This window comes from Coffea eugenioides, chromosome 5 (genome assembly GCF_003713205.1).
Source record: "Coffea eugenioides isolate CCC68of chromosome 5, Ceug_1.0, whole genome shotgun sequence".
NCBI classification, from domain to species: Eukaryota; Viridiplantae; Streptophyta; class Magnoliopsida; order Gentianales; family Rubiaceae; genus Coffea; species Coffea eugenioides.
The window spans coordinates 18,068,635-18,086,011 of NC_040039.1; the positions used below are offsets into that span (position 1 = coordinate 18,068,635).

General features: G+C 36.6%; 1 protein-coding gene across 1 annotated transcript; it reads right to left on the bottom strand.

Moving 5' to 3' along the window:
* Positions 1-11,970: 11,970 nt before the first annotated feature.
* LOC113772325 (transmembrane emp24 domain-containing protein p24beta2) lies at positions 11,971-16,816 on the bottom strand. Its single transcript, XM_027316918.1, has 5 exons — positions 16,691-16,816; positions 16,259-16,486; positions 13,773-13,959; positions 13,567-13,674; positions 11,971-12,268 (listed from the first exon to the last, which is right to left on the bottom strand). The coding sequence occupies exons 2-5, from the start codon at positions 16,484-16,486 to the stop codon at positions 12,135-12,137; spliced, it is 657 nt and encodes a 218-aa protein (XP_027172719.1). The 5' UTR covers positions 16,691-16,816; the 3' UTR covers positions 11,971-12,134.
* Positions 16,817-17,377: the final 561 nt, after the last annotated feature.

A 17,377-nucleotide genomic window follows, 5' to 3' on the forward strand; every position in this document is an offset into this window, starting at 1 on the left:
GGAATAGTTTTATGGTTTATTTTGATGGTTATATTGCTGATTTTGGTAAAGGCTAGGAGGAAAAGGTAGGGTTTCTTGATTCATGATTCATAGAGTTGGTTTGGTTGGATTTTGGCTTGTTAATGGCATCTTTGATGTATTAATTTCACTTGTATGGTTGGTAAGTAGCAAATTCCAGATTAGTCATGAAACCCTAATTCAAAGGAAAGTTAGTTTGGTTGGGTTAGGGCTTAAGTGATTAGAGTTTGATTGATTAGGTGGTGAAACTAGTAAAGTTAGTAGGATTGGCACCTAGATTATGGTTAGTATTGGGTAAGTCTAGGGATTAAATTCGGAAAGGAATTTCGGTTCACTTGTACAGAAAATAGGAGGTGATTTATGTGTGTTTATTTGGTATGAATTTGCTTGGAAAACTTGCATGAGAATGGTAGAAACGAATCATGCATTTGCGGCGCGCGGAACCGTTCAATCTGGAAACAAGGCAGCCCAGAAACCGAACTTTGGCTCCATGTTTCTATGTGCTACGTATGGATTCAGAGTTTGTCCAAAACATAAAAGTTGTAGCTGCTAAAGTCCTTGTCGTGTCTACAAAATTGCAGCCGAATCCACTCAGTGTAGCCTGAGTTATGACCAAAAACCCCAAATGGCTGTACAAACTTCTGGATTTGGTGACGTTTCTTGATTTTGCTTCTGACCATGCTCAGTTCACCTTGATAATGTCTGAACTGGGTGTTGAGGTCTTCATAAGACTTGTATATCTTTGTTTCAGTTTCAAAAAGGTATAAAGTGCGTCTAAATCCGAGACCCGCAGCTCCAGTTATACCCAAAATAAGATCAGGTGTCAGAACTGCCATTGAAATTGGGCAGTTCTGACAGGAACTTTGGACCCATTTTTCACCCTACTCTGTATTGATTCAGGTTTTGGCTAAAACATAAAAGTTTTAGCATTATGACATAGCTTTCTAACGCCTTTAGAATTTCTTGATTTGGATTTGCGAGCTATGAGTTATGGTCCGGCAAACAGACCCTATCCGTCACCCTAAAGTGCAAACTTCTGGTACTGTTTTCCATAATTTCGACCTGCTTCCATTCAGATCTAGATTAAGGTGTCTTCATGAAAATTTTAACTCTTCCTCTTAGCTTCGTAACGGTGTCTCATACATTTTGATCCAACATTCCTAGCCTAACTGTTAATCCAAACTGTTCGGGGTAGCAAATCTGTCCGTTTCCGTTTCCGTTTCCGTTTCCCGTTTGCCAATTCTGCACGTGCTCATGTGCCAATTTTGCCGTTTTGCTTGCTTTAGGCATGTTTGTAGCCGTTTGTGATATAATGTGATGCAATCTTTTATTTCAGACGGTGGTGAGCTGGACGGAACCGATGGGGCCTACTAGCTATCACACACGAAGAGATTTTCGCACTTGTGCTAGTTTTGTGCTTTGTGTAAGTATTCAGGTCGTTCCTATGTGTTAGTTGCTTATGTGTTTTGATATGTATGAGAGGGTACCTAGGCGAGAGTGTATTTTATCGCACTCGACCTAAACCCTAATTTGCACACATATTTGTACATGGCATATGTATATGAACTATTTTGGAACTAAAACCCTTGAGCTTGTAGCTCGGGGTGACTTTTGGGTGATTTTGTGAAGTTTGTGGGTTTGGGGCCCGATCTCAAGACCTAGATGAACTATTCGAGCCGGTCAGTGATTGGTCGAAGTCAGTCCAACCTAGTCTGAGGTCACCAAGTTTGTGAATCCGGTTCACCGAGTATGTGAACCAAGTTTGTGAACCGAGCTTGTGAACGAAACTCAATTTCGTTTGCTCGAGCCATTTTGTGAAGTGACTGGCCAGTGAGAGTGATAAGGTGTACGGTGAGAGTACAAGTGGAGTTCTACGGACCATTATTTGTGGTCGACGGAGTGTCGACAGGAGGTCACACGTGGCATACGATTTGGCTTTGGAGCCAACCTGTATCCTTAACTCGTGTTGTTGCTTTTATGTTTTCGATTTGACATCTTTATGATGTAATTGTTCGTTTAATATGTGAAATTTACAGTTTTACCTCTGTTTACTTGCTAAGCATATAACTTACCCCTTTTCTTTTATTTTCCTTAGCAGGGGACGACGCGGGGAACCCTTGTAACACTATCACTAGTATAGTTAGATTTGGTTTGTAATAGTTGAACAACTAAGATATTTTTTGTTTGTTATGGTGGCCTGTATTAAAACCCTTCTTTGGGTCTACTTTCTAATTTTGATTACTATCATACGACGATGTAGTGATCTGAATATCTACTTTTGAGGATATAAATAGAAATCTTTTGGGGATTGTATATTGTGAATAGTGCTCTTTTGGTTTCTTTAGTTTTTATTGTATTGTATTTTCGAGTTCTGGCGCGAGATAGGCAGGCGTCCCGCCGATACCCTCGGGTTCGCCCTTGGGAGAAGTGGGGGCGTCACATTTTTCACTCAATAAGGTGATCGGATTCATCAGGTTTAGTATAGTGCCTACCTTAGATGATTGCATCATGTTAGGCCTATCCTTGGCACAAAAAGGGTTTCCTCCAATAGGACATGCATCCGAATTACCTCAATATATACTAACTCATGTCTTTTTCTTTTTTTCCTTTTTGGTAGCAGTTAATCAAAGGGGAATCTAAAAATGATTTTTCTAAATTTTCAAATAATTACAAACATAGCTACAAGAAGAAGCCCCATCGTCACACGATCTCGTAGTCGGGCTTTGAGAAATCGTGTAAACATGAGTACGCATCCAGAATCGTCCGATAGGCCTGTAACGACATCATCAACTGACTTGACAAATCTGGGAGCTCAACTGAGTGAAGTGTTAAGCAGATTCAATGAGCTGAGTATGGAAATGAACGCACAACAGAGCGTAATCGATCAGTTAGTTGCTGGAAGTGGCAGCGCTACTCAACATGAGCCTTTGCCCGCTAGTCAAACTGAACCACAACCACTATCCATATCTCATACTCAAACCCTTTTTCCTCCACGTCCACCCGAAAAAGCTTTCACCTATCCTACTTATGGCCTACCATATACCTATACACCCGCTAGCCAAACCAATCCTCCTTACCCCCAAATTTTCCAGAATTATCCACCTGTTAGTCTGAACATGTCATTTGAACCTCAACGACTATATTACTATTCCACTGCAGAATCATTCATGTTAGACACCGCTGCCCAAGGAAAAGCTAAAATTGGGGAATCTTCCGTGCCAATTGAAAAGAATTTGCTAAGAAGGTTGGATCGGTTTGATGAATTCATGAGGAAGAGTCAGGGTTTGAGCAAACAAGGGGGTTTGGATTATAACGAGTTGTATTTGTTCCCGGATATACAATTGCCAGAGGGTTTCAAAGCACCCAAATTTAGCAAGTACAACGAAACTGGCAATCCCAATACACACCTTTGGATATTTGCAAACAAACTAGGGAAGCCGATAGATGATGAGAATCTACCTGTGCGCTTATTTTTCGAGAGTCTAGAAGGCGACGTGTTGGATTGGTATTCCAATTTGAAGCCCGAGGATATGAGATCTTGGCTTGATCTGTCAACCGCTTTTGTGAGATAGTACGAATACAATTGCAAGCTCGCTCTGACGAGGACCACATTGGAGGGAACTAAGAGGAAATCATTTGAGGACCACAAAACGTATGCGAAGAGATGGAGGAAATTGGCCGCCAAGGTGGAGCCTTCCATGACTGAAGATGAGATTGTTCGTACGTGTAAGCCCCGATGCAACCAAATACAACCAAAATACTCAACCAGACAAGTAGTCAAGTAAATACAATGACAAAGAATATAAGCAATTTTAAAGCACAAAAATAGAGTATCAATAAAGTAAAAGAAATTCAAACCAATCAAACTCCCAAGCTTCTTCCAAACTTGGAGTTGAATCCACCAAATAGTTTCTTCAATTGATGGTAGTGCTAACCAACTTGTACAAGTGAAGGCTCACTCCTTCCTTACCCCAAACATACTTTGGTTGAGCAAAGAAATTTTACTACTTTCCAAATAAACCCTCAACTAGCTACAATTGAAAGCTTACCCATTCAATTAAGAACTACTTTATACAAGTGAGACAACCTTTATCAAGGTTTTACCACTCCAAGTGATAGGTTCACCTTCACCAAGGTTTTACTCCTCCTAGAGAGTAACCTTCACTTGAGCAACCTCACAACCCAACTTTTCCAACCCCTTATACAACCAACAAAGAATATTTCTACTCAAAGATCTCACTTGTAAGCTTTTATTTAGTATTGGCCAAAAGTCTGTGTCTTCTTGTGCTTTGGGGTATTTATTGAAGGTGAGAAATGGCTCCAAAAGGCTCTCCAACGGTCAAATATTAAATGCTGTCGAAACTAGCCGTTGGCCTGTCGGACGTCCGAACCATTTCCTCTGCGTCCGAACCATTCGTCCGAACCACCTATCGAACGTCCGAACCATTTGTTCTGCATCCGAACCCTGCGTCCGATAGAAGTCAGAATGTTCAACGTTCATTCTTTTTGTGTCGGACGGCCGAAGCAAAGAATGAGCGTCTGATCCAAGCGTCCGAAGAGTATCGTCGTCAGTCGGACGACCGATCCTCTATCGAGCGTCCGATCCTCTACGTCTGAACCTTCATATTTCTTAACTTCTCTTTGATTCAAATCTTTTCGATTCTCTTTTGGATTAATGACCTGTTCTAACAAATTTCTCACATAAAAACATTAGTCCAAATCTACATTTTGATTTGTTAATCATCAAAACCAAGGACTGATCAACCAAGGTCAACAATCTCCCCCTTTTTTATGATGACAAACAAAATGAAGATTTCTTTGATCAAATAAATTCAAATAAAACTCCCCCTTAGAAAATGCCAACATACAAAGAAATTTCAATAAATCCTACTCCCCCTTTTGGCATCAATCAAAAAGCAAACTCCCCCTTTATTTTTCAAATCAAGACCATATAGAATGTCAAAACTTTCAAAATACCAATTGTAATTTTTTATAGGGTCCTTGGGAGTTAGTACAACATGATCTAGCAATCCACATGGATTTCATACCTTTTCTCATATTTTTCTTTACATGGCAATCATTTTGCATATGTCCAAATTGGCAACAAAAGTGACACATGATAGAAGTATTTTGCACATAAGTGGATTTAATGCAACTAATTTTCTTATTTCTTATCATAGCAAACTTATTTGTGCCTTGAAAAGATTTGCTTTCTTTTGTTTGAGAAAACTTTTGTTTTTCATTTTGGAGAAACTCGTTCAAGTCATTAATTCTTTTCTTTAACAAATTTTGTTCCCTCAACATTTTTTCATAAAACTTTGTTTTCTCTTCCAACTTCCTTTTCAAATTATTTTTGCAATCAAAAACACCTTTTTGATTTTTTAAATCATCATTTTCCATTCTCAAACATTTGTTTTCTTGAAAAAGTTTGGAGTTTTCTTCCAACAAATCATTTATTTTTATTTTCAAATCTTTATTTTTAGCATAAGATTCTCTCAAACTTTTATGCATTTTAATCATAAGAATTTGCACATCATCATCTTCATTATCTTCATCACTAGAAGAGTGATAAGAATTTACCTCATCTTCTCCAAAGGCCATTAGTGCCATTTGGGCCAACTCTTCTTTTTCTCTTTTTGAATTGCATTCATCCCATGTAATTTTGCAATCTCCTCTTGAACTTCTCTTGTTGAAGATCTTCTTGAAACTTTTGATGTGAGGAGTTATATCATTGTCCACTTCCATGTTTTCATTACCCATGAAGGATGGGTTATCCCCCACTTGAGATGCTTTAAAAGCTATGCCTCTCTTATACATTCTTGCATTTTCTTCCTCTTGCACTTTGAATTTCAGCTTTAATTCATAAGAGGTTAGGGAATTCACAAGAGATTCAATGGACATAGAATTTAAATCCTTTGCCTCTTCTATAGCATTTATTTTGTTTTCTCATTCTTTTGGCAAGACATTCAAAATCTTTCTATTTTTCTCACCCAAAGAATATTCTTTTCCAAGCAATTTAAGATCTTGAATAATGTCACAAAATCTACTACACATCTTATCAACATTTTCAAGAGGATGCATTTTGAAAAATTCATATTGAGAAACAAGCAAATATTTCTTTTGTTCTTTAATATCTTGGTTACCTTCATGAAATTCACACAATTTATCCCAAATATCTTTAGCTGATTTACAACCTTTAATCCTACTAGATTCATTTACATCTAATGCATTGTACAATATATACATGGCCTTGGCATTCAAAGAAAGGTATCTCTTGTCTTTTTCATTCAATTCTTGTCTAGTTTTTAATCTACTCAAATTAGTGGTAGAGTCAACTATTCTAGCTTCATAAGGACCATCTTCTACCACATACCATAATTCAATATAAACGGATTGTAAGAAAATCATCATTCTTTGTTTCCACATGCTAAAATGAGAACCATTAAACATAGGTGGTCTATCAATAGATTGCCCTTCTAAAAAGGAAACTTTTATGGTTGCCATGATCTTTACTCTAAGCGGTTAAGCTTAATCTCTAGGAGACCAAGCTCTGATACCAATTGTAAGCCCCGATTCAACCAAATACAACCAAAATACTCAACCAGACAAGTAGTCAAGTAAATACAATGACAAAGAATATAAGCAATTTTAAAGCACAAAAATAGAGTATCAATAAAGTAAAAGAAATTCAAACCAATCAAACTCCCAAGCTTCTTCCAAACTTGGAGTTGAATCCACCAAATAGTTTCTTCAATTGATGGTAGTGCTAACCAACTTGTACAAGTGAAGGCTCACTCCTTCCTTACCCCAAACATACTTTGGTTGAGCAAAGGAATTTTACTACTCTCCAAGTAAATCCTCAACTAGCTACAATTGAAAGCTTACCCATTCAATTAAGAACTACTTTATACAAGTGAGGCGACCTTTATCAAGGTTTTACTACTCCAAGTGAGAGGTTCACCTTCACCAAGGTTTTACTCCTCCTAGAGAGTAACCTTCACTTGAGCAACCTCACAACCCAACTTTCCCAACCCCTTATACAACCAACAAAGAATATTTCTACTCAAAGATCTCACTTGTAAGCTTGTATTTAGTGTTGGCCAAAAGTCTGTGTCTTCTTGTGCTTTGGGGTATTTATAGAAGGTGAGAAATGGCTCCAAAAGACTCTCCAACGGTCAAATATTAAATGCTGTCAAAACTAGCCGTTGGCCTGTCGGACGTCCGAACCATTTGCTCTGCGTCCGAACCATGCGTCCGAACCACCTATCGGACGTCCAAACCATTTGTTCTGCGTCCGAACCCTGCGTCCGATAGAAGTCAGAATGTTCAACGTTCATTCTTTTTGTGTCGGACGGCCGAAGCAATGAATGAGCGTCCAATCCAAGCGTCCGAAGAGTATCGTCGTCAGTCAGACGACCGATCCTCTATCGAGCGTCCGATCCTCTACGTCCGAACATTCATATTTCTTAACTTCTCTTTGATTCAAATCTTTTTGATTCTCTTTTGGATCAATGACCTGTTCTAACAAATTTCTCACATAAAAACATTAGTCCAAATTTACATTTTGGTTTGTTAATCATCAAAACCAAGGACTGATCAACCAAGGTCAACAGTACGTTCATCAAAACTCATGACCCGCCCTATTTTGAGAAAATTTTTTGAATAACTGGGTGTTCCTTCGCAGAAATTGTTAATAAATTAGAAAAGTATGATGAGTTTATGAGGGCAGGAAAGATTGTTAACGTGTCAGCTTTAAACTCACAATTGGAAGCTATGCAGAGTCAGAGCGGCAGTAGTAAAAAATCTCAATTCAAGAAGAAAGACGAGGAAGCTTCCTTTGTCTAGAACCAAGGCTCTTTTTCCCGACCTAGATACCAAAAATAGCCCGCCTACTCACGCCATTACCTATACCAACCGCGCCCTCGACCTGTTTACAATTCCACTATTAACCACCCCCGATCTCGACCAAATTATCCAAACACACCCGCAACCCTATTTCACATTTTCCCACCTAATTTTCAGATTAGACCTCGCCCTCCTTATAACCCAAGACCCACTTCACCCGCCAACCAGAACTACAACTATCAACAAACCAATAACACCCGAAACCCAACTCGATGTAGAGCTTTCACCAATCTAGGTCAGCCCCTTGATCAATTATATGAACAGCTCAAAGTCGCAAGGAAAATTGGTACAATACCTCCTAAGATCTATTCTAAGCGTCTTCCCTCTAACTATGACCCTCAAGCCGTCTGCGCTTATCATTCTGGAGCTCCCGGGCATTCCACCAATAATTGTCTGGCATTGAAACATAAAATCCAAGATATGATCGAAGTCGGAGAAATAGTGCTAAGGAAAAAGGGTGAACAAGGACCAAGCATAAGTACAAATCCCTTTCCCAAACACAAGGACGCCTTTGAGGCATCCACCTCCAATGAGGATATTTGAAAATCCCGAACTAGTGAAATCCTTCCCTCTTGAAGGGAATTTCGATAAACTTGGGGAGTTTTCTTTGATTAAATCCATTAAAATCATTCATGCGTGTGTTTTGTTCAACCATGTTTCTTGTAAATAGTTTTCAATCAAGTGACTTTTGAAGACACGTCTTGTCTAACAAGTAACATACTATTAGGTTTGATCTTTATCTTGAAATTCAATAAAATGTACAGTTTTCTATATACTGTGTTACTTACGCATTCTTTTCAAATGACCAAGAATAAAATTCTCTGACCCTTCGGATATCACTGTTCCGAAATTTGATGGCAACAATCTCGGTAACTCACGAATGTGAATTTGAATTTCGAAATGAAAGGAGGAATGAGGGACATCTGAAAATGTTTCGAAGAGACCCGAATAGTATAAAAGGAAACTCAAGCCGAATTGGGATCAAGATTAAGAAAATAAAGCAGAGGTCACTTGATAAGAAGTAGCTAAATGCAGTCCGTCATGGTTTATATCATCAAAGGTCAAATCATGACTATTCAGATGGGGAGAAAAGGCATTAAGATAGCTTTTGCCGATGCAAGATGAGACCGAAAGAAGAGTTTGCCCCAAATTGGCAAGGGTCTTTTATTGTCAAAAGGTATTGGCTGGTGGAGCACTCGTTCTCACAGAAGTGGAATAGACAATTTTTCCTCAACCGATCAATTCGAATATGTGTAAGAAATTCTTTATCTGATAAACGAAAGTTTTCTTTTAGGGTTATTGCGAAGAATGGAATGAAAGTCAGGCCCTCTTCCTTTCCCATTGAGACATTATATCCTTAGTTATCCCATTTGAGCCTTCAGAATAAATTATTTTGTTTGGCAACCCCTGAGGATCGCAAACCCCACACTGGTGCAAATTTAGTTTTGAAAAAAGAGAGAGAAAACCCCACACTGGGGCAAATTCAATTTTTTTAAGGAAAGCTGAAAGAAAAGGAAATGAACAAAACAAAACCTCAGTTAAAAATAAATTGGAGCAAATTGTGAACATTTCAAAAGATGAACAGAATGACAGAAGAAAAAGGAAAAATGAAAAAAAAAGAATCTCAGTTGAGAATAAATTGGGCCAACTTTTGATTTAACCCTAAAATAGGGTTGGCGCAACAATGCGATCTCAGATCATTTAAACCACTTTTGAAAATTCGCCTTCAAACCTTAACTTTTCTTAGCACCCCACCAGACCCCATTACAAAAGCCAAAAGTTCTGACTTCTGTTCTTTGCAATATCTCTGTCAAGAAATTTTCTAAATCATTTGACAAATGATGTCAATACACTTTAACCAATTTTGCAAGGGAAAGATAGTCGCACTGATGCCATCATTTCTTAAAACACATTTCTGAGTTGATAAAGGCTATCGGTAGGATCAGTTTATTAGTGAAAATCTGAAAGGGTACCTTTGAAAGGAAAAAGAACGAAAAAGCGAAAAAAGAAAAAGAAGAAAGGAAAGAAATGATGAAAATAAAAAGGTGGGGGTAACCCTAGTGAAAACCCGAAAGGGCGCTAAGGTAGGGTTTTATAAGGAAAGGTGAGCTTGGAATGGAATGGCTGAAGATCAGTTTGTTGGAATTTCTCTTTACATTATGGATCGGTCGCTAAGCATTGAACTCTAGAGGAATAATATCCAAAGGGTCAAAAGTGACATTTTGTTCGAGAATCAAAGTGTTTTAGTTCGTCAAACATAAATTTTTTGAGTGTACAGGTTCATTTCTTTAAAATCAATTTTCTCTTAATAAAAGTAAATCGTTGTTTTCATGCTACTTGGATTTTCATCATTTTTGTGTGAATAAAATATTTTTCTTGTGTTTCATGGTCTCATTTATCCCTTTAAGTTTATCAAATGACAATCCCTGTGATTTATTGAAATTACTCGGATACCCAAATATCTTATTAGCATTGGAAGTTAAGAAGATTTAATGTAGTTTGCATAGCAAAGTTGAGTTTTATTACATCGAGAATTTATCAAATGGTGATTCTTGTGATGTATTGAAATGGCCCAGGTACCAAGTGTCTTACTAGCATTGGAAGTCAGCAAAATTTGAGGACGAATCTAACTTGAATTGTCTAGGTTATTCGAGTCCTCTTTTGTAGAGGTATATAAGTTAGAATTCGACCGAAACTTGTACCCTTGGAAAATGAAAGTAACAACTAATAGAAATACATTTAATTGCTTCAAAGTTTAAAAGTTTTAAAAGCGAGCATGAGTTTACAAATATTTTCCAAATGAGTTTCAATTACTTGATTCTCGTTAAACGAAACGTTTAAATTTTGAACCTTAGTCGATTTTCAAAACTCTTAAACGATCTTTTATTGCAGATTTGGATTCCAAACCAGGAGTACTACCTGGACGTGATCTGTAAAAGCACTACATCTTTGGTGAGTGCTTCCAAATACCTAATTGAACTTGACACTTGTATTTAATACTTGACCAATGTGATTACATGTTATATGAGTGGATTGATAGGGTAAGAGTGTACTTTATCGCACTTGCCCTAATGTGATTTATTCCTATTCATTGATTTCAATTGAATTGATATACATGAATATGAGTTGTATCTGGAATTCCAGAAACCCTGTGACTAGTTAATCGAGTCGAGCCGGCAAAGGTCTGGTCGATTAGATAACGAACCCTAGGTAGTTAGTGTTGTCGAGTGGAGTGTTATCTTCTCGACTAATCGGTATACTCGAGTATTACCACCAGTGTTTATCTTGGAGTTCGGGTAAGGGGTTTGGTTGGTGAACGGAGATTGGAGTTAAGTGGTGTACTACTGGACTAGTTACCTTACTTGAAAGTTGACAGAGTGTCAACTACTATACGATCAAGTTACGGTGGAACTGGTTTATAAAAGTAACTGTATCTTTTTACGTGAAATACTGAATATGAAATGTTGGCTATACAAAATGTATTGCTTATTTTCTTGACTTGATATGCTCGTTATTTCACTATTATGTTCCATTCACTGTTAATTAATGATCAATTTGCTATTTGGAACATCACTGAGGTTTAGCTCACTCTGTTAGTTTTGTTTTCCTTACAGGGAGTACGAGCGAGACGTGAGACTTGTAAAGACTAGCGTAGTCTAGTTGTTTTGACTTTTGAAATTATACTCATGCTAGCACCCGACTAGGGTTGATTGTACTTGAATTGTAAATACTTTAAAGCATTTTGGTGTGTAGAAGCCTTGTATCTGAGTTTGAACATCAATGGATACATCAAGTTTGAATTTGTGGTGTTATTTAGTTTCTCTGTATGTAAGTTATATTCTTGAGCTACGAGCGAGTGAGTCCTGGCGAGAGTTGGGCAGGCGACTCGCTAAGCCCTAAGGGAAGATGGGGTCATCACACATATTCCCACTTACAAGATCCACTATTTTGTGCAGACATGCACAGTTACACCTAACATGTTACTTCTGTGAAAGGAAAAATGCAAAAAGAAAGAGGGAAAAAGAAAAACTATTAACACATCCAAGATTAGCTTGAAAGAATAACGATTAGAGACAAACGAGCATCAGTTGTATAGTGTTTCCGGATTGCTACCCAATGAATTAAACTGCAAAATATGAAGCTAATAAGGAACCAAAGAACAGCAATTTCAGTTCCAAGCCCATGAAGACAATAAAAGGGAAAAAAATCATTTAAACTCTAGATGTTCCAAGTTTCCTTTCAAATAGTCGTTGTAGCAGGTAAACCTGAAGAACACTGGTTCCAATAAGTGCAATTGATTCGAGTAATGCTTTATGGACTGCTCTTTTGCTCATGTTCTCATTCACTGTAATTCAAAAATCAACAATGAATCTAATATTAATTATGATTCAATGTAGATTCTCCTCATAGTGAAACTTCAAAAAAAATGCCAAAAAAGTATAATTATTTACATCATCCCTTCATATAGAATCAAGCACCAAAGTCAAAATCAAGTTACAACTACATTTATGCCCTTGTACATGTCTACATCAGCCTCAGTGTATGTGCATAGGTGTCAGAAACAGAGAGAGAGAGAATTGAAGATATACTTGGCAAAGGAGCAGGGGCAAAAGCACAAAAGAAAAATAAAAGTTTTTTATTTATTATTTTTTTATATAAGATGGAAAAATACATAGAGAATGACAATCACATACTCCAATAGTGCAAATGATATTTGAACCCAGAGAAAGATCAGATGAATCGATTGATCACAAAAAAGAAATGACTGTAACAAGAGCTATTGCTTAAATTTTTTTCCCTCCTCTTTTGTGGCTTTCAAAACAAAAGAACTATGCCACCACAGCAATTAATAGCATTTCAGTTGATGCTTTCACCCAGATTTATCATTTAAGTATAAACCAGCCTAACGCGGCCTCTCTAGGGACCACATAATCCCACTTTGAACAAGTAGGCTAGCAAGGAGCTACTCCACTCAAGACAGTAGGGTTTGGTGTAGCTTCTTGTTGGCCTGCCCATTCCAAGTGGAGAGTTGGGCCATGTAACTTGGGCAAAGGCCTGGATTATGTGGTCCTTCAAGAGGTGTGCACCGTATCAGGCTGGTTTCTATTCTAAGGGGGTAAATTTCCCGGGATGATTGCAATGGATCCTGGTTAAGTTACTATTTATGCAATTGTCTCTTTATTAACAAAAAAACCAAATGAGATCACAAGTTACAGGTGAGGTCTTTGCAAATCAAGTGAAATGTGGCTCTGTTGTGCTTGTTCACTTATGGTGGGATCAACAAACTGCTGATAGTACTTGAAGTGTAACCAGTAGGACCATTACTATAAAATACATGCCTTTTGGTGATTATAGTGATGACAGGCTTAAAGGAAGGTGAGGGAAGGAGAATTCTAACTGTGTCATATGCTCATTTGGGAGCCCTTTCTTTTAACCTCTTTATATGGTTACTATTATCTAATATCTGAGTTTATTCCTCTTTCTCAAACAACCTTGAGGGAAACAAAGTTTGTGTTTCCATGCTGAACTATGTAACAGCTTGAGGTCCGAATGAAATGGCACTACAATCCAAGAAGAAAGATCATGCAAAATGGTAGGGAAATGATAGGAGGGAACTAAACTGATAGTTGATCACATAATTACCTAGCGCCTGACGATCAGTCTGTGCTTCTAGCCAATGCTGTTCAAATTGGATGTTGTACAGAGCTTCTTCTAACTTTGAGATTTGCTCAAGCAAGGGGTTAAAATGCTCTGGAGAAAAAGCATCCAAGGAATAAATAGGTCATGGCTTACAGATTTAAATATTAAGAATAAAGATAGAGAGAAATTAGAGATCCACGAGTTCATACCATCCTTTGCATGCTGCTCATAATATGGAAAGTGGCCAACATGCACATCAAAATCTACTGTTTCGTGATAAGGTGACCTATTTGTAAAGCAAAACCGGTAAAGGCCCTTTTTTGGAGCCATAAACTCAAATTTCTCACTGATCTTGTCATAGAAATCTTGAATTTGTTCACCAGAAGGGCCCTTTATCTAAAATTAGAAGATGATAGCAAAATCATTGATAAAATCTAAATAAACCAAAAGAAGTAAAAAAGAGAAACAAGAAAAAGACATAGTCAAACTGCCTTCTGACATTGCTTGATCCTTTATAAATACTTTCAACAATCAATTTTAGTGATGTCTTTTTCCTAAAAATAGGAAAAAAAATCTATATCTATACAATATGTAAAGTAAGAGGAGGCTTCTGGTGCATACTATTAGTGTCATACTTTAAATTTTTATTTTTTCCCTCATTAAGTGTTACTTAATACTATCTACCAAACATAAACCATTTATTATAATTTCTAGTAACTTCCACTTTGCGCGTGCATAGGGTGTGCTTGTCCCACAAGTGACCTATGAGGCCTATGACCTGATGTTCTTGTAGAGTCCCTAATTTATATAGTATTATAGTCTACAGACACTTTGGTCATTCACCACATTATTATTTTTCTAAGCAATTCCACGTCATGAACCCACTCTACTTCTTCCTTCAACCCCAATCCCCAAAACCCAATAAAGGAGGAAAAATAAGATGAAAATGAGGCAGTAATTTGAGCTAAATTCACTTAACAAAGATGTAGCTGAACTAAAATTTTAGAACTCCAGTCCCTCATGTTTTTTACTTCATTCTCATCAGCAGCATTAACATTAAAGCACTATTGTAATTAAAAAAAATGACATTTCAGATAATCCCAAGAACAATACTTAGTGGAGATTAAGAACAAAAGGGAAAGAGATGCAAAAGTGTTTATCTTTCATACAATGAACTTCTATTTCTCTTGTTTAATGGTTACAGTACACTTCTTCATTTTTTGACCTGGCACAGTCCTACACAACATCACTCTAATTTGTGCCCTTGCTGAAAAAGGTATCTTAGACCCTATGGGAAAATTTGAAAGACTCAGAAGTAGCATTTATAAACTTTTGAAACGAATCTGCCAATCTATCTAGCTAATTTGAATTTACATACATTTTATTGGCAAACAATACCTTGTTCGTAAATTATGCCTACTATTTAGTAATTCTCCAACAACTCATAATAGGGAATTGTCATTTGCAACAAAATCCATGAAGAGGACCAAACCATAAAAAAACTATATGATCCTCTATTTTGCTTTCCTTTTTTCTTGGTACAATCCTGATCAACTTCAAAGAAAGCATTTTATATTCCTTTTCTGGACACAATGACTTTTTTTTCAACCAAAAAAAAGGTCCAGAGATATAATTCAAGCTAGTTGTTTCCACCTGTGAAGGCAACCAGCTGGAGAACTGAGACTTTTTCTAGCAAGGATAACAAAGTTTTTTGCACCAAGAGTAGAGAATGTTGATCACTGAATAGAACAAGAAGACTAAAGAAATACTCTTCCCTCATCTAATTCATCAAAGCATTATCTTCCATAGTCTTGTCCTTAATATACCGATTATACATATACAAAATGCAGTTATGCAGTATCTGAAATTTTTTCAGGTTAGAGATATTAATGACTGAACCTAAATAAATTTAGTCATAACCACTACAAAAGCACGTATCTTTCTTGGAAAATAAAAAAGGATAATCTAAAAGTGAAGAATCTTCACTATAGAGTTCCATGTGCAAATAGAATGCATGAATCTTACAAGGTAGCATTACATATCAGGGTTAAAAATCAAACCATTCTGATTCAAATATGCTACTAAATTTACAAGATTGAGACCAAGATGGTTGACCACACCAGGGATGAAAGTAGCATAAACCTGTCATTGCTTCCTATTCTTGGTGAATCCAAAACTAGTCCTAGTCTCAAATGAGGATCACAGGCATTTTAAAGTAACTTCTACAAATAACAAATTCAAATCCAATTTTCAATTTAAACCATGTCTGATAATGATTCACTGCCTTATTGCATAAAAAGCTTTACTTCAATGACTTAATTTGACACACAAAAACCACCAGAATAACAGCATGTTCGAGGAACTAAGGTCAAGTGCACATACTATAAATTATTCAACTTTTATGAATTTGACTATTGATCTAGAGAAACTTAATGCCATATTTTTTTCAAGTTATGAGCAGTCCAATTACATCATACTGCAACAAGCATAATCCTACTAATGCTTAACCAAAATAAATAAAGAAAAATTAACATAATCCTATCAATCAAGCACCATGCACCTTTTAGAATAAATGGACCACAAAATCTGAGGGGAGCATTATAAAGGTTAAAGAAAAGTAAAATTTAAAAAAATTCCCACTGAAAATTGTCAGCAAACGAATAAAAATCACAGAAGAAAGAAATAATTCACTTACAACAAGATCAACACCCTCTTCTCCATAATGCCAGGGATCATCTGCTTTGATGACAACAAAAGAAATATGAACGGTATCTCCTTCGTATTCAACATTGTGTGATACACATTCCTCTCTATCTATTACAAATCTGATCCCAAAACCTCCTTTTACTAATGTTGTTAAAACCACCATTGTAGTAATTATTATCGTTTTTGTCAAACTTCTTACTGATCCAATACTACCCATCTGCAAATACAAATAGACAATAACAAGAAAACTTCACTCCATGATACCATGTATTAAGATGAATAATACTCAAAAAAATAACAGCAAAAAAGAAAAAAGAATCAACAAGAGATTTTTTTCGCCATTCGAAATTTTCTAATGAATCCAAAAACTTGTGCAAGAGATGCAAATAATTACATAGGACAAAGAAGAAGAATTAGAAACCTGACAAAGACGTTTTAGCCTTTAATCCGTCTTTAGGGGATTTTTGAATATTGAAACTCTCAACTTCAATTACAAGAACTATGAATTCTTGAAAATCGTGGACGGAGGGGTTGGACGGTCGTCATATTTAACCGGTTTGAAAGGTTAATGGACGAGATCAGAACAACGAGAAAATAATGTTCTGGATCTATTTGACCACGTCAGCTTTGATCTTTAGATACCGAGATTTGTTCTAACGATGCGGAAGGCTGACACTCAATCCCCAGCATTTTGTATAATTACACATACCTCCCTAGTCTTTATAGTAATTCAATGCGAATTGAAAAAAATCCTGCAAGAACATGACATTATTTTCTAGTCCCCACAAGCCTCCTCCTCCTTAGTCCAGCTAGAGAATTTAGTTTAATTGCTTCATTCTAATTTTTTTCCTATAATTCAGATAGAGAATTTAGTTTAATTGCTTGAGTTTATCCGGCTATAGTTGTTGATAAAAGATTTTTAAACTTTATATTGGATATTGCTATTATAGTTGTTCATACATTGGATATTGCTATTATAGTTGTTAATACTTTAAATAACTGATGATTTCATTGATATAAATATTCGTGTAGAAAAAAAAAAAGCTCGATCCAATGCAACCTAAACAAGATACATGGTAGTGAGACCATATATTAAAATTTCAAATAC